This window comes from Emys orbicularis, chromosome 1 (assembly GCF_028017835.1).
Source record: "Emys orbicularis isolate rEmyOrb1 chromosome 1, rEmyOrb1.hap1, whole genome shotgun sequence".
NCBI classification, from domain to species: Eukaryota; Metazoa; Chordata; order Testudines; family Emydidae; genus Emys; species Emys orbicularis.
This window is the reverse complement of record NC_088683.1, coordinates 49,096,356-49,121,941: the sequence shown is the minus strand read 5'-3', so window position 1 is coordinate 49,121,941 and position 25,586 is coordinate 49,096,356. Positions and strand designations below refer to the sequence as shown.

General features: G+C 41.5%; 1 protein-coding gene across 1 annotated transcript in view; it reads right to left on the bottom strand.

Annotated features, from left to right (window-relative positions):
• Positions 1-6,592: 6,592 nt before the first annotated feature.
• The window catches only part of ANKRD26 (ankyrin repeat domain containing 26), a 173,887-nt gene continuing 154,893 nt past the window's right edge, over positions 6,593-25,586 (bottom strand). Inside the window, exons 39-40 of the mRNA XM_065405700.1 lie at positions 7,509-7,554; positions 6,593-6,741 (exon numbers count right to left, since the gene is read on the bottom strand). Coding sequence (XP_065261772.1) covers positions 6,593-6,741; positions 7,509-7,554 — 195 coding nt within the window. The remainder of the gene's footprint in view (positions 6,742-7,508; positions 7,555-25,586) is intronic.

The window sequence follows — 25,586 nt, the reverse complement described above, 5'->3', positions numbered from 1 at the left end:
CAGGGGACTTAGAGGGGTCGAGCTTTAAACAGAAAGCGTGAGGCAACCTTGGCTCCAGTGGGCTGCAGTATCACTCGAGTCCCACCGAGCCCCAAAGAGCTCACAGCGTAAGGGGCGGGGTGGGTGGGTGCAGTGGGTGAGCCGAGGGCGCATTTGGATTGGGGATGCGCTGGCGGAGCTGGGTGTGCAGGGTGTGTGTGTGCCCAGCAGAGCTAGAGGATGTGGAGTATGTTGGGGTGCACTGGCAAAGCTGGCATGTGCCAAGCGTCCCTCACTTGAAACCCCCATCAACTCTTCCTATCACCCATCCCCATTTATCCCTCTTCCCGTAACTCCCTGCCTGTTGCTACAACCCCAAGCCCCTATTCCCCCAGTCCTCTACCTCATAATACCCCGCTCCCTAGGAAGCAGTCACATCTAATTTCCCCCCAAAGACTTGGATTACATCCTGCCTAAATAAAATTGCCACCCATGACCCACAAATAGAGTGACCAGGTGTCCGGTTTTCGACCGGAACACCTGGTCGAAAAGGGACCCTGCCGGCTCTGGTCAGCACCTCTGACTGGGTTGTTAAAAGGCCGGTTGGTGGTGCTGCAGCGCTAAGACAGGCTAGTCCCTACCTGTCCTGGCTGGCACCGCACTGCGCCCCGGAGGCGGCCAGCAGATCCGGCTCCTAGGTGGGGGGCATGGGCTCTGTGCACTCTCCCCACCCCGAGCACCGGTTCCACACTCCCGGCCAATGAGAGCTGGGGAGGGGGCAGTGCCTGTGGGCAAAAGCGGTGTGTGGAGCCTTGTGCCCCCCTCCCCCCCCCCCGCCTAGGACCCGGACCTGCTGGCTGCTTCCAGGGCACGTGCAGCACAGTGCCAGGACAGGCAGGCAGCCTGCCTTAACCTCCCCACTGTGCTACTGACTGGGAGCCACCCGAGGTAAGCCCATGCTCCACCCCCAAGCCCCAACCCCCGACCCTCCAAACTCCTCATTCCTGGGCACAGCCCAGAGCCTGCACCCATAGTCGGAGCCCTCACCCACTCCCACAACCCAACCTGCTGCCCCAGCTCAGTGAAAGTGAGTGAGGATGGGGGAGAGTGAGCCCCCTCCTTTAATTCTTTATTAATCGAGTCCCTTATCAGCTGCTCCATTATCTTGGCCTGGGTTGATGTCAGGCTGATATGGGCCATTTACCTTTTTTAAAAATTGGCACAACATTAGCTTTCTCCAGTCTTCTGGAACTTTCTCAGTGCTCCACAACTTATTGAAAATCAACTGTAACAGTCCAGAGAGCTCCTCAGACAGCTCTTTTAAAACTCTTGGATGTAAGTTACGTGGACCTGCTGATTTAAAAATGAAATAGAAAGAGTGTTCACACCAACTGATGAGATTATATCATCTGTTCTTTCCCCAAATACAGAACAGACATTTATTGAACACTTCTGTCTTTTCTGCATTATTATTGATAATTCCCCTATTTTCATCTAGTAATGGACAATACCATTTTCAGGATTCCTTTTGTTCATAATATATTTAAAAAAATCTCCTTACTTGCCTTAATTCCGCTGGCCATAGATTTCTCCCTGTGTCCCTTGGCTTCCCTACTACTATTCCTAACTTTTGCTTTATAGTAATTACGATCAACTTCCCCTTTCTTCCATTTGTTATATTTTTTTTACTTTTTATAGCTGCCTTCACTTCCCCTCTCAACAAAGTCAGTTTTTTAACTAGTGGGGCCTTCTTCTTTGATTGTGGCTTTTGGGCACAAAGATTTAAGATGTTCTTAAATCATTCTCAATTATCCTTCATATTTTATCTGATTAAATTCTTCCTTACAGCTGATTTAGTTCAGAATTGTTTTCAGCTTTATGAAGTGGGCCCTATTAAAGCGCCAAGTATATATATACTGGTATGGACTTTATTCTGCTCGTACATTATAAATGTGATCTAGTTACATTTAAGCTATCATTATCTTTTAGTTCTGTGATCAGTTCATTTGTATCTATTAGGACAAGGTCTAATAAAGAATTCCCGTGTTGGAAGCAACACTTTTTGAGTTAAGAAATTGTCATATATGATGGTTAACAATTACAATAAATTAGAATGTTTCAGGACAGGCAGAATGAGACCTCCAGCATATGTCACTCAAACTGAAATCCCCCTAAATCACACAGATTTTTTCCATACTCCTTATAGATAGGTGCATAAGGAGGTGGTCATCCTGTTCCCTAGTGTGATTGGGTGACACCCATCTAAAAACTAATATCCCAGCTTGTGCTTATTTGGTAGTGTATTGATCCATAAGCATTCAAGATAATTTTCTTTTATCAGTGACTTGGAAATGCATAATGCCATTTTTTGACAGAGTGCCATTCCCCCTCCCCTTTTGCCCATTTGATCCTTCCTAAGCAAATTGTAACCACTGATTTTAACATTCCAGTCATGTGAATCATCCCACAAGGTTCAGTAATACCAACTAGATCAAATTTATGCTCATAAATTAGCAATTTCAGTTCCTCTTATTTACTACCCAGGCTCTTAGCATTGGTGTATAGGCAATTCAAAAATTTCTTTTCTTCATGTCCTTTGGTTTCTTGATTAATTTTAAAAAAGAACAGGAGTACTTGTGGCACCTTAGAGACTAACAAATTTATTTGAGCACAAGCTTTCGTGGGCTACTGGACACCTCCATGAGGCACACCAAATTTCAAAGCAGTCAGGAGTCACCATTCAGATTTAGTGGGAGCCATGCATGACCTTTGGTGAAACTCAACAGATTGAGACCAATGGATCACAGCAATGATTTGATCTCTAGATCTGGACAAAAAAAAACACAAAAACCAAACACCTGGAAACTTTTTTAAAAAGGACTTATTTTTCAGGGCTTATATCTCCACCACCTTAGTTCAAATGACCCCAACTTTGGGTGACTAACCCTACCTGTCACCTTCTTGAAGCACACCAAATTTCAAAAGGACACTGACTAAGAATGTTGATTTTAGAGGATCTAGGAAGGTCAAGCTTTAAACATAAACTGTGATGCAACTTTACTGTAGTGGTGCTGTTGCACCACTATAATGCTTGAAGGGGAAGATTTTATTAACGTTAATAGCACACTATTGATCCTGGCCTGGACACCACTCAACTGAGGTGAGGTGCTGGTACAAATACCTTGTGTATGGGACTAGCCTGCTAGATGGCTTCAGGAGCCTGGAAGGATGCCTGTCTCCTCCTCAGTTTGTCTAGCACCATGGATGTACTGCAGGAGTCATTTAGTACCACTCCAGGCTTTATTCAATAAATCAAGAGTAATTCTGAACATGGGAATATAATCTATAATCTATAATCCCATGGTGGTGCAGCCGTATGGGGAATGGAGTCCTCATGTGGCCCTTGATCTGGTCATAGTCTGCCTGAAGTGCTACTTTCGTTTTAGTGTGGGGCCAGCCTGCAGGGAGAGGCCCCTTCTCCATCCTTAAGACTGAACCCCGTTTTCTGGTAGGGCATGGACGCAGATAGGAGTAGGTTGGTTTCCATACTATGATGTTTTCTGTTTACACAAGAGCAAAATATGAAGGGATTTCCATTTGCATTTAATTCTCTGTCTGAAGAATGATGGTCAGTGTGGAACAGGAAGAGTTTTGGGTCACAGTAGATATTAAAGGATCTTGTGTATTGTGCTATTCAGCCCCTTGCCACAGAATTGGACTTCAGAATCTTAGCTTTCATTTAAAAAGCAAAACACCTTGTAGCCCTTGTGGTTGCAAAGAAAACCTTAAAACCCTTAATCCGGTGTAAATGGATGCAGTGTCAGAAGAGAGGCTGATTAATAGCTCTGAGAAGGGTCACTTGCCCCATTCATCTGAATCAGAGCCACACGGACTGCAATTCTGTAACTGGTAATTTGGCAGTTTCCTCAAGATGTCACAAAATTAACAATTTCTGTTTTAGCATCACCTGCTGCTGCAGTCAGACACCTGACATTTTGTTTTGTTACCCTGTGTACCTTGTTTGTACCTACCTCTTGCTCTGCCCCTTTCCATATCACAGGGAATTAATTGGATTACAGTGCATGCTCTTTGCAATATTCTGTGGACCTAGGCAGCAGGAGGTTGGGGAGTGAGAACTGGAATATAGCCAGAGAGAGGGAGGGACAGAAGCAGAGACTAGCTAGCGCAGCAGCGGAGGTCTGAGGATCTGGTGAGATAAATGCTTAAGCAGACTACAGTACAAGCTTCTCTCTTTGGTAGCACATATTGGGAGAAGGAGGTTGTGAGCTGTGTTGCCATGGGAGCTGAAGCCCAACCACCAAGAGAGCATACCAGAACCAATGGTCTAGTCTAAACTAATCATGGTTGAAAAGTATAATGAAGTTTTATGTCAATGATTATTTTCTACTAGAAGCCACAGTGGTGTACGTTTTCATGATGGTGGAGATTATAACAATTGATGCTGATACACAATAAATTAACGTTACAGTGGAATTTAGGAGTTGCTGCTGTGGAATTTTGTCCCATGGCTCTGGTTAGCTGAAGGGTTTGCTGGCTGATTGCTAACAGATTACCAATTTAGAATACTCAATTTCATATTAGGGGCATTTAGGGAAGACTCCAGAGCCAAAAATGATTTTGATTTTTGAGTTGTAGTTTGAGTTCGTAGTGCTTTCCCCTAAAGTGGTGGTGGTGGTGGTGGGGGGGGGGGGTATGCAATTTCAATGAGAGCTGCTGGGAGTGCTGAACACTTCGGAAAAAATTAGGTCACTTTTTAGGAGTCTAACTTTAGGGGCACCCATTTTTGAATCTTGCCTGGGGTATCTAGAGGTGGCAGATAATGAGCTGAATCCTCAGCTGCTGTAAATCAGCATAGTTCCATTAAAGTCAATAGGACTATGCTGAATGACACCAGCAAACGATCTGCTGCAATACCTCCCCTAAACTGTATATGTATGAGGTTTTAAAAAGCAATTTGCTCAGGGTGAGTGGAAGTTTTGTATGGGATATTGAACTCAATAGGGGCCATTCTCCCTGGCCCACTGAGCTGCTGCTCTTTCAATCAGAAGGAAGGAGAAGACCAGAGAGAAAGGAGTATGTGAATAAGCATGCACATTGGTGTGTAGGAAAAAGAGACAGGGGACTGACATTTTGTGGGGAGAAAGGAGAGACAAAAGTATTAGAAATGAGATCAGTTGTGAGGGTGGAGTAGAAGACAGGAAAGGGAGTAAAGGGATAGTAGGAGAAGGAAGGAAAGAAAGAACAGACACTGGAAACAACACAGAAAATGATACACAAGTATAGTCAGGAAGAGAAGCAATGTAAAACAAAAGTGAGACATGTTACATTTAACAATTTATTGAACAGTTGAAATGTAGTATTTTACAAGTAAAGACAATACACCAACTATTCAAAACTGTTTTATTCCTTTAAAACTGTTAAGAGACATGGTGGCACAGGTTTTTTCCACCCTGGCTAGTTAGCTTAGTTCTTGGAGTAGTAGGTACAGGATATATTTTTCATGTCCTGCTCATCTCAATATAATCATTGTTCATGTTTTCTCTAGTGCGGATTTCTTCCTCTGTTACATCATCTTGAACCACAACATTACTGATAATAAGATATTTAATGGCAGAAATATGGGTCTTCAGTAACAATGGATGAATCGCTGGAATAAGTAAAACTGTCTTGATCATTGAAACAGACTCGCTTTAAGTCCAGTTTACTAGATTTATGATCAAGGGGTCTTCTGCTTTTAGTAATAATGCAAAACTTAGCTTTTCCATGCACCAACTTTGAAAAATATCAAGAAAATTGGAGGTAGGCGCACAATATATATATATAGTTTTACTCTATTTCATCTACAGAAGAGCTGTACTTACAACATAGTGATCTACTAACAACTCAGAATGCCCCAAGTTGCTGTATTATTTAATAAAAAATTCAGTGCATTGTATTGATAAGTTTCCCCTACCATATAAAACACACACTACAAATCTCTTGGCACTATTACAGATATGTAGTATTTTTTAAACTCAAACACAATGGAATAAAAGCAAAAACAAATTAGGCAATTCCCTAATTCTGCAAACCTAATATAGGTAAATCTTACAGTGAATCAACAGTTTTCCCTGTGTCAGGACTACAGAACTGGGCACAAAACAGATGCATCAGATCTGAACATGCTAATGGCTACTTAAGACAACATTTAAAAACATAAAATACACGTAAACAGAAAACACACAAAACAGAATTCAGGAAACGCTTTGGTTAAAATACATCAGAGAAAATGAATGGGATGAGACTCAGAACAGCTGTTGTAACAACTAACATTCAGGCAGTTCTGTCAAACTCAAGAACACCGCTCTGTGTATCCTTTGCTAGTTACAAATGAAAACAAGGTATGGCTTATATATTTAATTTAAAAGGAGACTATATAACTATGTGGTGTTTCTCCAGAGACAAGTGCAATGTGCCTGATATTTATAAAATACCTTTATAGTTTATATTTAAATTGTAATTAAGATTTTTCACATCTGAACCCATTTAATGGGAAACCATTAAAATGTTATGTAAACAAAATCATTTCCACAAACTTGCTTTAATGTTTTGTTCAAATCATATAATTTTTCTTTAAAACATCTAGATACTGCTGTGTTGCCCTGGAAACCGGATCCTGATCCACATTTAGATTTTTTGAAGATCCATCAGTAGATCCTACAGGAGAGACTCTTACAGATCCAGTTTCAAGTTCAGCTGTGGCTAGAAAGAAGAAGAAAAACAAATGACCATATATGTTCTGTGTTATGTTGTGTGATAGTTTTACAATAGGCTTTGTCATAAACCCATTGAATTTTTTCCACCGACAGCGGTGGGCATTGTATCAGGTCCAGAGACAGCAGATACACATTTTTAAATCAATACAAAGGAAACATGATGAACATGACATAAAAGGGACATTCACAAAGGAAGAAACCATATTTTTTAATTATAAAAGCAATACATTAGCCTTTTTGCTAATCAGTAAATAACTGTTAGTATTTCAAGGGCTATTGAAAATAATAGGTCAAATCCACAGATGCTGTAAGTACACTAAATTCCAATGAAGACAACGGCATGACAATTGCTTATTCTAGTGATAAATTTGGAAGAATATCAATTATATACAATAATACTGATTAAAAGAAGTGTGAGAGGAGAAGTGATTTTTAAAGTTTGTGAAAAATCTTAAAAGAGGATTTATTGTATTTGTGTTAATCCTATGTGTGTGTTATTTGGGAATTTCTGCAAAATTGACTTCAGATTAAGACTTTTTTGGTGGGGGAATTACATAATAATCTGTACAGCACTTTGGTAAGTGGGCAGTGCTTGCAAAAAGAACTTTACTAAATTTGAAAATTAGTAGAAACAGCAATGGTATATAACATAACAGCTTAATACTATTTTTGAATTATAACAAAATCATAAATGATATTTAGTAACACTCAGTTTTTGAAAAAAAAAAATGTTAACATGCTTTGACAAATTACCTTGGTCAAGTTCTTTAGTGATACTTTTTTCTAGTTCCTGCTGCATCTGAAATTAAGTATTAACAATATTTACATATAAACAGTTTAGTGTAGTTCATGTCACAAAAATATTGCTATATATTTAAAAACAACTACAGAGTGTAAATAAAAGTGAAACGAAAATCCTGAACAGAGATTTAGTTTTGTTTTGGAGAAAATCTTGATTAGCTGAGTCTTCATATTCTGATGGTTGAACAATATCAGCAGCATCGTAAAACAATCTATACCTTCAGAGACATCATAGATGTGTAGGGCTGGAAGGGACCTCAAGAGGTCATCAAGTCCAGCCTCCTGCGCTGAGGCAGGACCAAATAAACCAGACCATCCCAACTGACTAGATGGTTGCTAATTAGCCTCTTCTGTCCCTATGAAGTATATTTACAAACTATAATTAACTACTTTATAGCTCAGAGGAGTGTAGGACTCATGGCTTTTACACCCCTTCATGCACATGCTGCTTAATAAACCATCCTTACTAGTTGTTGACTTATTAATGTATTTAACTAATGATAAATGATTCATAATTTAGTAGTTAAACACATACAAACAAGCACAATCAATAAGTAATGGAGGGCTAAATTCTATCTTCAGATATGTGAATAAAATCACAATTAAATTCAGGGGTGGGTATATGTATCTAATTCAGACGTGGGCAAACTACAGCTTGCGGGCCACATCCGGCCCGCAGGACTGTCCTGCCCAGCCCCTGAGCTCCCGGCTTGGGAGCCTAGTCCCTGGCCCCTCCCCCACTACTCCCCTCCCCCGCAGCCACACCTCGCCCCATGGGCCGCGCTCTGGCCCACTGCTCCCGCTGGGCAGCGTGGGGAGCGCAGCTGGCTCTGGTTCTGGCCGGGTGTCGTGGCTGCGAGCTCCTGCTGCTGGTGAGGGGGTGGGGAGCGGGGAGGGGGGGGTGGATAAGGGGGTGGGATCCCAGGGGGCAGTTAGGGGTGGGGGGTCCCGGGAAGGGGTGGTCAGGGGATGAGGAGCAGAGGGCGGTTGGATAGGGGGTCGAGTCCCAGGGGGCTGGATAGGGGTTAGGGCAGTCAGGGGACAGGGAGCAGGGGGGTTGGATGGGTTGGAGGTTCTGAGGGGGGCAGTCGGGGCCGGAAGTGGGAGGGGGCGGGGGCCAGGCTGTTTGGGGAGGCACAGCCTTCCCTACTCGGCCCTCCATACAGTTGCGCAACCCCGATGTGGCCCTTGGGCCAAAAAGTTTGCCCACTCCGATCTAATTCTAAGTTTGGCCTGTTAAAAATATGAGGCCCGGTACTGCAACCCAATGAAGCTACTGTTGCAAGAATAAGTTTTGCAAGATTGAGTCCTTAAATTGTATATAAAAATAAAACATCAGTATTTAATTTAGCTGCTATAAAAATGTACAATATTAGTTTACTGCAAGACCCTCAGATCACACTGAGAACCTTCTCTCTATCTTTGTGGAAAGATGCAACACTCATCTCTTTTTGTCATCCTTCTTCTAAGGATGGTGAATGATGGTTATGGGATTGGAGAACAAACTCTGCACCTTTGTATTAAGTGGCTTAAATTGACTAGGGGGAACGAAAAGGTGTGTTCCTCTCTCAAGGGAATTAGTTACTGTCACTTTTACAGTTTTGATTGCAAGCTCTTCCTAAGCATTTTGTTTATTCATACCCATGGTACTGTGCATTGTTATTTATAACTTGTATTTCTGTAGTGTCCACAATAGACTTTCCATTAAGACAGTCAATGACCTGAAGAATTTAAAATCTAAAAAGACAAGACACAACAACAGCCAGCATATAAGAAAGCATAATTTTGAAATATATGGAGCTAGCACACAGATATAACAGTGATGAGTACCTCATGAACAGTAATTTTACAAATGATGAGATTTACTCATTCAATATTCTGAGAAACAAATGGAAAAATTTAAATACTGGTTAATATCCTTTTTTTTCCTTTACAAGGTTAATTTACTCACCAGTTCGGCATTTTGGGAAGAAGAAACTGCTTCAGTAAGGGAGTAAGACAGACACAATTGGGAAAAGAGGAAGAAGAGGAAGAACCCTCCAGAGAGCAGAGTTTGACTGGTACTGAGTGGCAAGGCACTCTAAACAGTGGAATATGCAGATAAGCTTCTGTCAGGTCTGCTGGAGAGATTGTAAAAAATAATGGAAGCTAGAAACCCATTCTGAATTTAATTCTTCTTTGTTGACCTGTTCAGCCTCTTGAGGTCTAAGATGGCTTGGACTCTTCCTGATCTTTCCCTTACTAGGAAGAATATGGAATAGAACCCTGAAAACATTTGGTCTTGAGAGACAGGCTCTACTACCCATAGCTCTGGGAGATGAGAGATCTACTTCAGGATGGCTTGCTGTGTCTTAAGGCTGGAGAATGGATAAAGATGTAGAAGAGCCTGGAGCACCAGAGATTATCAGTGTTGTACTCTAATGTTGACTGGAACCATGTGTCTAAGTGCCTTCCAGGAGTATTTCTGGGTGGAATCAGGCATAGTTGCAGCCATACTGACTGTTTGGATTGGAAACAAGGGCTGAACTTGTCCCCAGATCAGGACATGCCTGTGGGTTACTGGTTTAGTGTTTACCCTGGAATAAGAAAAGTCCCTTATCTGGTGGCCTGTGTTGTGGGTAGCAATGAAAGGAGCTTTTGTATAAGGACTGTAGTCCTTTTATCTTTTCTGATATAGAGAATAAATATTTTCACTTCCACCTTATCCCAGTGTCTAACTAAACAGGATTCCCACCTGAGAAGTTGAGGCACAGGGGGATTTGCTTTGAATAGTTTTGCACAGCCTTTTGCTGCCAGCTTCATGGAGTCCATGGATCCATCTGCCACAAATGTAGTTGCTAGGGATAGTTTCTTCAGTATTGACTTGAACTTGTCATGGGCTTCTCGTGGTCCAGGCTTTTCAACTCACTGCACCAGGACGTCATGGCTCAAGTGAAGAATATTCTTGCCAATGAGTGTCTATGGGTTTATCTACACAGCAATTAAAAACCTGCCAGGTGAGAGGGTCTCAGAGCTTGGGCTGTAGCCTGAACCTGAAGGTCTATACCGTAATTAAACAGCCCCTCAGCCTGAGTCTTGTGAGCCTGAGTCAGCTGGCACAGGCCAGCCTTGGGTGTCTAACTGCAGTGTAGACAAACTTTATGGATCACTGAAGAAGTTTCAAAGTTCTATCTAAGGATAGCTTCCATCTTCTTATCTGCAATGTCTTTTGGGAAGAAATAATTGTTGGTAAGATTAACACAAATTTTTACTTGGGGAGTTTCTGTTAATCAGCTTTAGGGAGAATGAAGAACCTTTGGCTTTTAAGATCCTATGAAACTCCAGGGCTTGTTGACAGCTTTTTTTTGTCTTTGGTTGGGAGTTTCTTATCTTTCCCCAGGAAAGAGGAGTGGAGGATGAAAAGGGAGTCAGAAAACTATTAACACCAAGAAAAAATGAAAAACGAAACTATACAAAATACAAACTTAAATGATTAAGTATTGAGGTCTAGACTGATAGGCAAAAAGGAAATGAAAGGGTCATCATATACAATATATACAGTACCGTAGCATGACACTAGTCCATACACAGTAAATGCACGACTGATGGATTTTTCCAGGATTCATTGGATTAGATAACTATAAGGCAGTCCTCGTGAGAAACTCCAAGAGTGGATTTTACAAAAGAAAGACTAAGTTTGAAAACAACTTTTTACTTAAAAGATAAAAAATGATATCCACCAACCCCTGCTGTTTAAAGACAGCCATGACTCAAATATAATAAATATGATTCTGTACATTCCATTCTTCAGTACTGATCAATGGTATCATTTTAGCTGTTGTCAGCATTACACACAAATACATAAAACAGCAGTACTGTCTTGCTAATTTAAATAATTATGCTATTCACTTTTGTAAAGTATAGCAAAAGTATAAACTGAGTTTTTAAATTTGCAATATTATGACAATCCAGACAAAACTTGTTCTTAATTGAAATTAAAATTTAAACAATACAAACAGAAAAACGTGCCCAGTACAAAGAACTACATAGTATTAAGCAATACTGACTACACACCTGGCCATGTATCTGGTTGCAGAGAAGAGAAGGAAGAAACAGACTTTTGATCAAGGAGCTGAAGAAGTAAGAACAAAAGCCAATAAGTTTATAGGTCTTGGAAATCAGAACTGAAAAATGACCCGTAAATAAATGAAGAAAATAAAAATTACTTAGGATTTTTGAATACTATACTACAAGAGAGTGCAGATGGAAAAAGACTGGAAACAGAATTGAAATTTAGAGATAAAATAAGGAGATTCCCCCTATTTTCACAGATTAAAAGATGTGCTTTATAACTATATTGACTCATGCTTAGTGTGTTTGGCAACAGAGATCACTATTGTTTTCTAAGGTAAACTGTTAAAGTTTATTTTTATTAACTATGTTTTAAAATATTCATCTATTAGTTTTATGCATAGCCCTTTGTTTACTAAGGCCTCAGTCCTGCAAGGAACTCTGCATGGGCAGATCTCCCCTAAAGTCATCAGAGCTCCCTGAAAGATCGGGGCCTATTGGCTAGAACCTATCCTAGTGAACAGTGTGCAGGTATAGTACGCCATACACAGATCTCCCTCTGCCCCCGCACAAGGGAGGGCAATGCATACTCCTCACTTCCTCCTGGCTACAGAGAAGCTCCGCTGTTGGGGATCCAGAGAGCTAGGAGGAGTTGAGGTGGGCTAGCAAGTTTAAACCTACCTCCCCCCATAACATTGTAAGTTATCTAAGTTACTACAGATGCAGTTTGCAGTGGATTTCCCAAGTACTTATAGTTGCTGTTTCTTAAGAATAATGTTGTATTTTTAATATGAAAACTGTGTTATTTATCTGTAGTTTAGTATTTAAGGCTGACCAATGTGGGTCGTTAACATGTACATATTTTTTTGTTTCCTTTTCAAAAGGGTTCTATATGCAGCGTTTACATTTTGAGGTTACTGATGAATATAGTATTTATTCTGGGTCAGAGTTAAGGTGGTTGTGATGTGATTAAATATGCTTTTTAAAAAACTTGATATGAATAATTAGTTTATGTTTCTGATATGCCCAGCATCAGATTTATGAGGTTCTTAACTAATAATTTCTTTGGTTTTAAGTGCTTCGGTTTTTAGATGATGTGACAGGTAACTACCTTGTTATCTTTTCTTTTGTGTAGTGCAACTGGCCCACGAGCTGCTCAGGCAGCTCCCGGGCCAGCCACACGGGCTGCTGCAGAAGTCACGGATGTCACAGAAAGTCACAGAATCTGTGACTTCTGTGACCTCAGTGACAAACATGGTGCCTTAATTATCATCTCCAATTTACAGGTGACCTAAGCAACCACTATTGAAACAATGTGTATGAGAGGCATGTAAGAATATGTACTGTTTCTTTAAATCTGTGGAGGAACCTTGGAAAATCAGAATTTGGGAAGGATTGTAGGAAGAAGCTCAATAGCAAAGAAGACAAACACAGGGTAGCTGTAAGATTAGTCCAATTTTCCTTATTTAGTGTTAGAAGAAACCAACTATTTTACCACATCCCAAAGTCTCTTTCCACTTTTGAAAAATCACCCAAGGATGTTGACAAAAAATATTTTCTATTGCTACTCACTGCTGCCTCAAATCAGCTCCGCTGATAGATAATTCATATCTGATTTTCAAATAGCACCAATTTTTAAAACGTTTTATCATTCTTGTAGTTGAATGCTATTTTTGCATAAACCAATGTCAAAATCTACTTAAGTTTCAATTTTTGTGAGGTAATGTAGACAAATACAAAGAAAAACACTTTTCTAAAGTTTCAGAAGGGTATTGTTAAGATATTTTAAAGTTCTTGAGATTAAAACAATCAAAACAGTCAGAAAATGTTCTAGCTGAAAATGGAACTTAATCTTAAAAAATCTCTAAGTATGGAAAATTCCCTTCTTTGCATTAGAAAAGGGATCAAAAAATCAATCAGAATGGGACTGTGGTTGTAATCTCTAAACTATGAAGAGGCTATCACATCAAAATAATAATGAACACTTGTGGAGCTCACACTGGAATTCTGCTTGGCTACAGAAACACAGGATCTACCACTTGAGCTAAGGAAAATATCAGTTTGCTGCCATCTAGAGAAATACCATTATGTTTTAAGCTACAATCAGAAAAAAAAAAATGCAACATGCTTTACTCCACGGGACAGTGCCCAGGTCTGTTCCCACTTTAATCTACATGAAAGAACTCACATTGATAGCAGTAAAAGGATGATTGGGCCCATAACGCTCCACATGGGTGGCGGGTGAACCTCCGCTTTGGAGAGGCTAGTCTGCTGGCGGCGCCCCCTTCCGCCCGAGGCCCCACCCCCTCTGCATGCTGTAGCTCCAACCTCCCCGCATAACAGGAGGAGCCCTCCTGAGGCCCCTCCCCACGGCTGAGGGCCTGCGCCTGCCCACCCCAGCCATGCCATACCAGGCCACCCACCCCCCTGAGCGCCAGTCAGGCCCCAGCCATGCCGGACCAAGCCCCCGCCCCGCCGGGCAGGCCGAACACTGGGCTGAGCCACCCCCCGGACGGGACGGGCCCTGCCCCCCTCCCAAGTCGGGATGCCAGGCCAGCTACGACACCGCTGAGCGCCGGGCCAGCCCCATCCACACCAGCCGGGCCGAGCTGCCGGCCCCCCTGCACCCGGCAAGCCTCCTCCCCGTGCCCAACCAAGTGAGCCACCTCACTCCCCCACCAGACCCTCCCCCCGCCCCTGCTGGCTCACCCCGTTCCCGCCTCACTCCCCCACCCCTGAGGAGGAGGGACGTGGTGAGCAGCAGCAGGCGGCGGGGGCCTTGGGAAAGGGGAAGGGACAGGGCCATCCTGGCCCAGGTGTCCAGCAGCAGGTTGGCGGCAGCGGCACCAGGGAAGGCTTAGAATTCCCTGGTCTATTATACCCGCTGCCCATGATGCTCCACAATAAAAATTGTTAAGAACTTTCCCTTATCTCCAAACATAGGCAGTATATGACTTTTCACAGAGATTTATCTACTGGGAAAGTTTGAAGAGATAATAAGTGGTTTTTGATGCAGAGGGAGAAAAATGTTTTTGTTTTCTGTTAATCTGTAAATCAAGATTTCTGAATTACTTCAGATTGACTGTTGAAAATGCAAAACAAAATGGCTTCAAATAAGACAGAGAATCTGAGAACTTGTGTCTTGTTTATTGTACACCACCCATTCTTTAAAGTGAATAAGGCAGGGGTCAGGCAGAAGAGAACGTTAGTCACCTTGTGCAGTAACTGAAGTTATTCGAGATCTGTGTCCCTGTGGGTGCTCCACTTCAGGTGTCAGCGCGTCACAGCGCCGTTGATTGGAGATTTTTGGTAGCAGTGTCTGGTCGGGGTCCGCATACGCAGTAGCAGTCTCACGGTGCTGCTGGTGCCTCATCTAGCATGCACATGGACTGACCCCTTCAGTTCTTTCTCTATCGTGGAGTGTTTAGCTTGTACTCCAAAGTAGAGGGGGGGAGGATGGGTAGTGGAGAACCCATAGAGAGACACATCTCGAAGAACTTCAGTTACTGCACAAGGTGAGTAACCTTCTCTTCTTTGAGTGCTGTCCCTGTGGGTGCTCCACTTCAGGTGAATGTAGAACAGTGCCCTCATGAGGATGGAAAGGGCTTTGGAGTTGAGTTCGTTGCTGAAGCTAGTACTGTGAGACCTAGGGCTGGTCTTCACTACCCGCCCGGATCGGCGGTAGAAAATCGATCTCTCGGAGATCGATTTATCGCGTCTCGTTGGGACGCGATAATCGATCCCCGAATTGACGCGCCTACTCCACCAGCCCAGGTAGGAGTAAGCGCCGTCGACGGGGGAGCCGCGGCGGTCGATTTGCCGCCGTCCTCACAGCGGGGTAAGTCGGATCAGAATCATCGAATTCAGCTACGCTATTCCCGTAGCTGAATTTACGTATCTGAAATCGATCCCCCCCCCCCGTAGTGTAGACGTAGCTCTAGTCTTGTGTCTGAACTTGAACCGAGAGTAATTGTGTAGTGGTTCATGAATGTGTGTTCAGAGGCCCAGGTGGCCGCCCTGCAGATGTCTAGAATGGGCACGTTGTGTAGGAATGCTATGGAGGTAGATAAAGCTCTTGTCGAGTGGGTTCTGATGCCTGGAGGGGCTTCAGTGTTGTGTAGTGAATAGCACATATGGATACAGCTGGATATCTGTTTAGATATTCTTTGCGTAGATATGGCAGAGTCCTTCAATCGTTCTGTTGTTGACACAAAAAGTCAAGGTGATTTTCAGAAGGGCTTCATTCTGTCCAGATAAAATGCTAAGGCATGGTGCACATCCAGTGTGTGCAGGACCACTTCCTGAGTGTTAGTGCGTGGATTTGGATGAAATGTAAGTAAGTGAATTGGTTGGTTGAGGTGGAACGAGGAAGATATTTTGGGCATAAACTTAGGATGTGTCTTTATCCTTGAAGAATATTGTGTATGGGGGGGTGAGCCACGAAAGCCCCTATCTCGCTGACTCTTCGCACCGATGGAATGGCAACCAGGAATGCCATTTTCATAGATAGTAACGAGCATGTGGCTAAAGGTTCGAATGGGGCCCTGGTTAGACTTCTGAGCACCAGATTTAAGTCTCAGGCTGGTGTGGGTTCTAGGATGTCTGGGTACATGTTCTGTATGCCCGTTAAAAATCGCTTAGTAATCGGGTGAGCGAATATCAAAGTTCCATTTACCTGTTGATGGAAGGCCGTGATGGTGGCGAGATGAACTCTAAGCGAGCTTGTAGCAAGCTCACCTAAGCATCGGACACGTAATGAGTGGCCATCAGAAATTGGTATTGTGTCTTTACATGAAGTACATCTTTTAAAGCCTTGGGAGCCAGGCATATTTAAGGCATCCATTTTTTGTGGAAAAAAAGGGGGATGAGAAAACAAAAGTTTTTTTTAAAATACTATCTAACTAAGGTTAACTAATGCTAACTATAACGATACTAATTAAAATAACAAAGGTAATAACTAGGCTATCTAACAATCTAATTTTATTGAAGGTTTTTAGTGACGCTGTTAACGGACTCCGTCTCAAGCCGAGGATGGTTGAGAAGGAACTGAAGGGGTTGGGGTGTGCGCGTGCTAGATGAGGTACCAGTGGTGCCGCAAGACTGCTACTGTGCACGCACACCCCGACCAGACACTGCTACCGAAGATCAACGGTGCCGGGACACACCAACACCTGCAGTGGAGCACCCACAGAAACAGCACTTGAAGGAGACATAATAGTACGTGATCATGGGGGCCTAATTCTAGCCTAGTTTTGCCACTGACTTCAATGGAAGCAAGATCAAATTCTATAGTATTACACACACAGTAACAAATATATGCAGTCTTTTCTTTGGTATTTCTGACTTGAATCCTTTACTCTGAAACTTTAATCTCTTAACATCATTTTTCGTATGGAATAGATATCTTGTACTTTTACTTCTTCAGAAATGGGTGCAGAAGAAGCTGTCTTCCAATAGGATGATGAAATACTGTGCTATGAATAGATATTCTCAGTCTGCACAGCTATGTGAAATACGTATTTTATTCAACTGTTCTCCAGCAATGACTGAACTTATTGCTGAGAGTTCTGTTTATTTTTCTGAAGCATGTTTGAAAGAAGAAACTAAGAGGTATAACCCTTTGGAAAAAAATCAACCATTCAGTGATCTGGGATGATTAATGTTGACATTAAAGTGGGTCAAAGTTGTTCCCTAACCAGTAAATAGATGAAAAGAATATGGCTAAAAGTTCTGCAGCTTAATGAAAAAGTTAATGAAAAAGAAGACTGACAGACATTGAAAGTTTAAGCTCCTGAGATCAGACTCCTGTTTTGTTAGAATACATGGCAGTTGAAAATCCAACAAAGAAGAAATTAGAGGATCTACCTTAAAGGAGCTGAGTAAAATGGGAAAAGTTGGGAGGCAGCATCACTACAGAGGAGGATCAGCGTATCAAAATGGAAGAACTGGATGACCTGGAGGACTGGAATAATAGAAATGGGATGAGATTTAGTAGTACAAACTGCATGGTCGTGCACTTAGGGACAAATAATAATTTCTCCTAGAAACTAGGGTCTATTAGTCAATCGCTGGATGACTGTGACCCACCAATGTAATGTGCTATAAAGAAGGCAAATGTGATCCTAGGATATATTGGGAAAAATATTTCCAACAGAGACAGGGAAGTATTAATATCATTGTAGAAGGCACTGATAAGACCTCATCTAGAATAATGTGTACAATTCTGGTCACCTATGTTCAAGAAAGATTAATTTAAACTGGAATAGGTGCAGAGAAGGGCTACTGAGATGATCAGGGAATGGACAGCCTATTTTATAAGAAGACAGTAAAAGAGCATGGCTTGTTTAGACTGAGAGGGAATATGACTGCTCTCTATAAGTACACCAGGGGAGCAAACACCAGGGAGACAGAAGAGCTATTTAAGCTAAAGGACCATGTTGGCAAAAGAACAAATGGGTATAACTGACAATGAATAAATTTGGGCTAGAAATTAGAGGAAGGTTTCTAACAGTCAGAAGGGAAGTGAGGTTCTGGAACAGCCTTCCACTAGGAATAGTGGGGCAAACAACGTAACTAATTTTAAGATGGAGCTTCATAAATTTATGAACAGGACTATACGATGAGGTTGCCTGCAATAGCTGGGAACTGGACTCGATAATGCAGGAAGTCCCTTCTAGTCCTGTGTTCTTATGGGAAGAGAGGGAAATGGTAAATTACCCATGAATCTAATAGTAGTTCTACTTACTTTCATCTAGGAAAGGAAATCATCTCTATTAGAATAAAAAGATAATCCTGCCCTGAAAGGTAAATTTAAGATTTTACTATGGATATGTAGTATATAAAAGTGTGTGTGAACTATCTACAAATATTTGTAGCATGTAATCAATAAACAAGGCTAGAGAGCAACTCTTTAGGATGGTAAAAGGGAATTTAATTTGGAGTTATAGGATGAAATTAGGAGAGGGAAATTTAGGTTGAATAACAGGAAAAAACTTTCCTGACAGTAAGACTCTTCCTGATACTCACCTCAAAGCTTTTTCCTAATAAGATTATAGAATTTTTTTCAAAAACATTTGAGATATTTCAAAAGTACAGTAAACCACATAAAAGCACTTGCAAATATATAGTGAAGAACAATCCTGCATTGCCAGCTAGATACAACAAATGACCTAAGAAGCATTTATCTTTTATTTTAAAGAAAAAATCCAAAATTAAGAATGAGAGCATTTAGAAAATGTTTGAAATTATTAACCCAACAGAGGAATTAGTTACATTCATGCAACCCTAAGAGATGCCTGGAAAATACCAAACTGTTTTTAAAACTTAAAGGAAAGAATTGTTTAGATAATTTCGCTGTAATTAATGTGATGTAAGGGCTCCCCATCAAAGATGCTGGAACATGATTGCCACACAATTATAGAACCTGGTCTACTGTACTACTAATTAAACATTAGACCTGGATTTAGCACCTGAAACTGAAAAGGACTGACTGTGACAAATTCTTTCTTTCATTAAACAAATAGGTGGTGTGGCTGAAGTAGAATGAAGAGAGATATTCAGGTCTGTAAAGTGCCTATCACAAAGGTAACCAAGTGCCATGCAATAATTAAGCAGCACTGAGAATGCTCACAAAAGGCTATAATCTGACATTTTTAGGAAGGCTGGCAATTGATGAATCCTATTGAAAAGGATTACCCATTAGAAAATGCTTTGGGAGGAAATCTCATGAACAGTTAGAATGCTGTGAATCTTCAAGACCTTTGCCATTTTGTGAAACACATACTGAAAGGAAGTTAATCCCCAAAGAAGTTTGCATAAGCCATCTTCAAAACATGTTCCTTCTTTCCAAAAACTTTCCACCTAAAATCAGAGTATGCGATGACAAAAGGGTTAGTGCTGTATTATCATTTGTGCAGATAGATCTGGAACATCATTCTTAATAGATAAAATTAATGGTGCAAAGAAAGCCAATGACTGACATGTTTCTAGTCAATATTTTATATTTCAGAATGCATGAACAAAAATACTCCAAAATTCCTAGGTTAAGTCAATGAATCTGCCAGAGTCAAAATTGGAGCTTGAAAGGAATAAATTTAAGTCCAGTGCAGAGGCTCAGATTGGCTTCTATTTAGTCTCTCAGAGGGTTGGACAGCTTTCTATGAAATAAAGGAGGCTTAATTACATTGGTACCAATGATGTCCCTGAAGGGATCAACAGGGTTCCATGAGGGCATACCTCAGTGCTGCAATTGGCACCATGGCTAGTGCTGGCATTTTTTTCTGTGCTGATGCTGGCTTACTTAGTGCCACTCCCTGGGCAAAGAACTGAAGTGCCCTGCCCTTGACGGAATAATTTCTGTTCTCTGTGAGGCAGTGCCTCTATGCTTGCAGCCATGTCTCATCTCTCCTCGGCCCTTCCTTTCAGTGTCATCCTGGAGTTGGGGCACCGCTGCTGGCTCTCATGAAGTCACGGTTGGTGTTGAAGGAGCTTGTGCTAAGGCCAGTGCCAAGTCTGTTGATGATGATACAGAATTGGCAGTGGTGCCAAAATGTACTGGGCAATCGGCATCAATGTCACCAGTGTCTGTTTCAACAGTTTTATTCCCAGCCTTTGTTTCACTGCTAGGCCCTGGGGTATTGTGTCTGCTTGGAGTGGCACTCATGGAGGATAAGCCTTTGGGTTCCTTCAAGGTGGATGTCTCCATTGGGTCTAAGGTGACATGCACCAATTACACAAGTACCAGTAGTTTCAGCAACACATCCCTCAACTTGTGAGTCCACAACAAGAAGGATTTCAGACTTATCAGGAATGAGGTCTACCCCCAGACAGAAAAGGCATTGACTATGTCGATCAACCAGGGAAGTAAGTCCATTGCAGGTTGGGCAGGGCTTAAATCCTGAGTCCACCATGGCAGATGGCATGAGGCACCTTGCCTCACTGTACAGCATGCTATCTTTCTGTTGGTTTTTTTAAACATCCAAATTGGAAAATTAATCAAAGGTAATACTTCTTCACCAAACTAATTCTAAAATATTAATTTGAAACTAGAGGAAAGTTAACATGTCAGACACTTGCTAAATCCCATCTCACTTCCATGTGCAATAAGAGAGAACTGAGGAAGGATCACGGGCTGCTCTGCCCTTTATGTCCTTATACGGGAGCATGAGGCAGCACAGGGTGCATGTGTGGCCCAGATGGACACTGCTATTAATATTTTTTAAAAGAGTAAGATGCTCCAAGGATGCCCCAAAAGAAAATGAGATCACAATTACACCAAGCAGCAGCAACAAGATCAATGTCTTGAGAAGAGGGAGTTTATTTAAGACAGAGTTTGCCCTCCCTTTTTTGAAAACAAGTTCTTGAAGATGGAGAATCTGAAACAGGATGTTTTCCTAGGAGGCCAAATCCAAGCAATAATGTGGTGAGTGTGCCAAGTAGCTGCATTTGTCTGGACAGATGGAGATGTCTGTGAGGTAAACTGTGGCAGCAGTAAAAAGAACGAGGAGTACTTGTGGCACCTTAAAGACTAACAAATTTATTTGGGCATAAGCTTTTGTGGGCTAAAACCCACTTCATCAGATGCATGCAGTGGAAAATACAGTAAGAAGATATATATATATACACACAGAGAACATGAAAACATGGGTGGTGCCATACCAACTCTAACGAGACTAATCAATTAAAGTGGGCTATTATCAGCAGGAGAAAAAAACTGCTACCACTCTGAAACTTGTGGTAGCAGTCTGACCTTGGATCAAGTAAGCCTTGACAAAGCCTTTGGGCCAGCTGGATCACAGAAATGAGGAATACAATCTGACAGCCATATAGACAGTGTCCTTTTGGTAACAGCATTGTCCAGCGCAAACTGAGTACCCCCTCAAGAAGTGGTCTTCTCCCAGAGACTCAAGGAAACTGGTGTGCTGGTCCTTTACAGAAACTTTATTACCACATGGCACATACTGTTTAATGGTAGATATTTTATCTGGATCTGATATGAGATTAGCCAACTTTAAATCAGGAAACTGATTAGAACTAACCAACTTAAAACAGTATTAACACTACTTAAGGTTTTAAAAACTAAGGTTTTGAAACTACAGCTAATCTACAAACTGACCTGATATAATTAACCATACTGCAGTACAACTGAAGCAAGTGATCATTTTGAAAACTACTGACTATAGTGGAAGCAGCCCTGGGTCCCCAATATATAGTAACAAACAGATCAGTGAGTTGCTGTTCTTGTATTCTTGATGATTTTGGGGCTTGTAGCCCAAGAATGGAGATCTGTCAAGACAATTCTTAGTGGAGAAATTATTATGTCTGTTGAGCTTATTAACTTCCTTGTTCTCAGATCTCAGTACCCACTAAAAGGGAAAATAATAGAAACTTATTGATTTGTCACATGGCCTCATTTCAGGCAGTAATGAGTTAGTTAATTCCTATAATTGGTTTCATTTAATTTTTTAAAAATAAGTTATGACCAAAGCATTTAAATACACTATTATAAAAACCCTTAAGGTAAGGAGAGATTAAAGTAAACCAGCAGTGAGAAGCTCACCAATTTTGGTGGCTGTTGTCAAAGATCTCCGTCTGATCTGCTGCTTTGAGATTGCATTATCTGGTGGTGATGTGATGCACCAGGAGGTAGGACAAGGAATTAATGTCTTCACGCAGGTCAAAGCAAGAAAGAACGTAGGTATATTCTGAGCACACATTCACATGTATGCACTGTCAAGAGCGGTGTAGAGGTATATCCCTGGTGCTCCCCTTTTCTGTAATTTATATATACACACACTACAAAATCTAGTAAGACATAAAAAAATCACTAACCTAAAAGTTGCCTGTGTCTTCTTTTCCTGCTTACATTTCTTTATTCTGATTTTCTCTACTTCCATTTCCACTTTCTTTCCCTTCTCTGTCTCTCTTTTTCTGCTTCTTTAAAAAAACACAACTCTTACCCCTTTTTGTTTAAACTGAAACAGCGTTCTTTCTTTTATCTCTATAGAACCGATTCCTCCCTTCCCCTTGTTCTTCCTGTTATTTTCTCTGTTCCATTTTCTCCCTGCTGCTCTTCATTCCCTCCACTCTATTCCTATCCCAACTCCTATTCTTCCTTGTTTGGCTGCTTTCTCCCCTTTGCCCTTCAACTTTTGTGTTTCCTACTTCTAATCTTTGCCTTCCTAAATCCTGTTTACATCCTCTTTCTTACTTCCTTCTTTCTGGAACTTGCCCATCCCCTAATGCTTGCCTTTTTTGCCGTGGGTTAGTTCTTCAATAGTCAATATGTCCCCTATTCTGCCCTAAATATATGCTTGTAATTATCAAGAGAACGTTGTCCTCTTTAGATTTGCCACTGCTACTCATTAATTCATATTGGTTTGTCCTGAAGCCATTTTCTCAGGTACAAGTAAGCAGACACATTTTTAACAGGATGCTGATTAAATGGATTCTACTGTAGAACTAAAATGAAAAACTTGTCACTGAAGTGAAAAAAAATATTTCTCAGCTCCTACCAATGGTGGAGTGAAGTGGGGAGGGGGGGTGGAAGAGAGAAAGTAATACTGAGCTGAAAGAAAAGTCTTATTCACAGAAGGGAACTGAGATGTATTTTGTGAAGAATCATGTACTCAAGTGATCTAAATATAGTTTGGTGGTTCCTGAGCCTCATAGTAGGAGGCCAATGCATTCTTCATAGAGTGAAGATCATGCATTGAACATGTGATCCCTGTTAGGGTAAATGCTGAGCAGTTCAAGAGATTCTGTGAACCCATTTAATGAAGAAAAGACAGTTAACTTTTCCGTAACTGGTGTTCTTCGAGATGTGTTGCTCATGTCCATTCCATATTATGTGTGTGTGCTTACCACATGCTTACCACCGATGCCAGAAGTTTTTCCCTCAGCAGTATCCGTAGGGGACCGGCTCTGGTGCTCTCCGGAGTGGCACCCGCATGGCACGGTATAAGGGGCACCGCCGGCTCCCCCCACCCTCAGTTCCTTCTTGCCGGAAATCTGACAGTGGGGAAGGAGGGTGGGTTGTGGAATGGACATGAGGAACACATCTCGAAGAACACCAGTTACAGAAAAGGTAACTCTTTTCTTCTTCAAGTGCTTGCTCATGTCCATTCCATATTAGGTGACTCCAAAGCAGTACCCCTGGAGGTGGATAAGAATTCATGGACATGTCGATTGTAACCAGGATGGATGTGACCATTTTCAAAAGTTCGTGATGCACTTTGGCGTCATCTTGAGGAACTGGGTGAGGGGGCCCTGTGATAGCCTCGTCTGGCGACGATGAGGATGACGCCAGTGCCGCAGGGACCTCTACTTCCACTGGTGGTCCAGTAGCTTACTTTCCTGGGTCCTCCTGGATCTGTAGGGTCTTACCCCCCAAAGCCTCAAGCACTGGAGGGGGACGGGATACTGAGGCCGCTGGCCTCTCCGAGGCTCCCAACACCAACCAGACAGCCTGGGAGGGTTGGGTGAACTCTCAAGGGTTCCACAGGTACCATGGCACTGGCCACTGCGTCTGGGGCCATGGGACAGGTTTCGGTGCTGATGATGTAGGCAGCACTGCAGGTACCGGGGCTTGACCCGTGGTCAGGGAACCTCGCTTCATGCCGGAGGTATAAACAGAAGAACCTCACTTACTGACTGTAAAGTTAAATAACCTTTCTTTTTTGAGTGACTGTCCACACAGATTTCACTGCTGGTGATAAGTAGGGATGTTGATTAATTGCAGTTAACTCATGCAATTAACTCAAAAAAATTAATCACGATTAATCACAGTTTTTATCGCAGTGTTAAACTATAGAATGCCAATTGAAATTTATTAAATATTTGTGGATGTTTTTCTACATTTTCAAATATATTGTTTTCAATTACTAACACAGAATACAAAGTGTACAATGCTCATTTTATATTATCATTTTTGATGACAAATATTTGCACTGTAAAAATGATAAATAAAAAAATAATATTTTTCAGTTCGGCTCATACAAGTACTGTAGTGCAATCTCTATCGTCAGGGCAACTTACAAATGTAGATTTTTTTGCTTCATAACTGCACTCAAAAACAAAACAATGTAAAACTTTAGAGCCTGAGTGGACTTGCAGCCTCTGAAGTTTTATATTGTTTTATTTTTGAATGCAGGTTTTTTGGTACATGATTCTATATGTGTAAGTTCAACTTTCATGATAAAGAGATTACACTACAGAACTTGTATTAGGTGAATTGAAAAATACTATTTCTTTTGATTTTTACAGTGCAAATATTCGTAATCAAAAATAAATATAAAGTGAGCGCTGTACACTTTGTACTCTGTGTTGTAACTGAAATCAATATATTTGAAAATGTAGAAAGCATCCAAAAATATTTAAATAAATGGTATTCTATTATTGTTTAACAGTGCGATTAATCGCACTATTAATCGTGATTAGTTTTTTTTAATCGCTTGACAGCCCTAGTGATAAGCAAGCAGTATCCTGTGCCCAGATGTATGTAAAGGAGTCCTATTTAAGTACTGACTGAAGAATCACCTGACCAAAGCTTGCACCTGATCTAGAGGCTTGAGTGGTAAAAGTATGGACTGAACTCCATATAGCTCCTCTACATATCTCAGTCAATGGGACTGTTAAAAGAGGCAGTGTAGGCCCGCTGGACTCAAATCAAATGAGACCAGATGTGTCTGGGGTAATATCATTCTTTAATAATGCATACCAAGTATGTATATTCAAAATCCATTTAGACAATCTCTGCAAGGATATTTGTTGTCCCCTCATCTGTTCTACAAAAGTACCAAACAGTCTTAGTGAAGCTCTAATCAATCATTCTAGTCCTGTCCAGATAAAAAGACTGCTCTAACTACATCCAGTGTGTAAAGGTTTGCTTCGGCAGGTGAAGAATGAGGTTTGGGGAAAAAGACTGGCAGATGAAGAGACTCATTAATGTGGAAGTCTAAGACTACCTTAGGCAGGAACTTC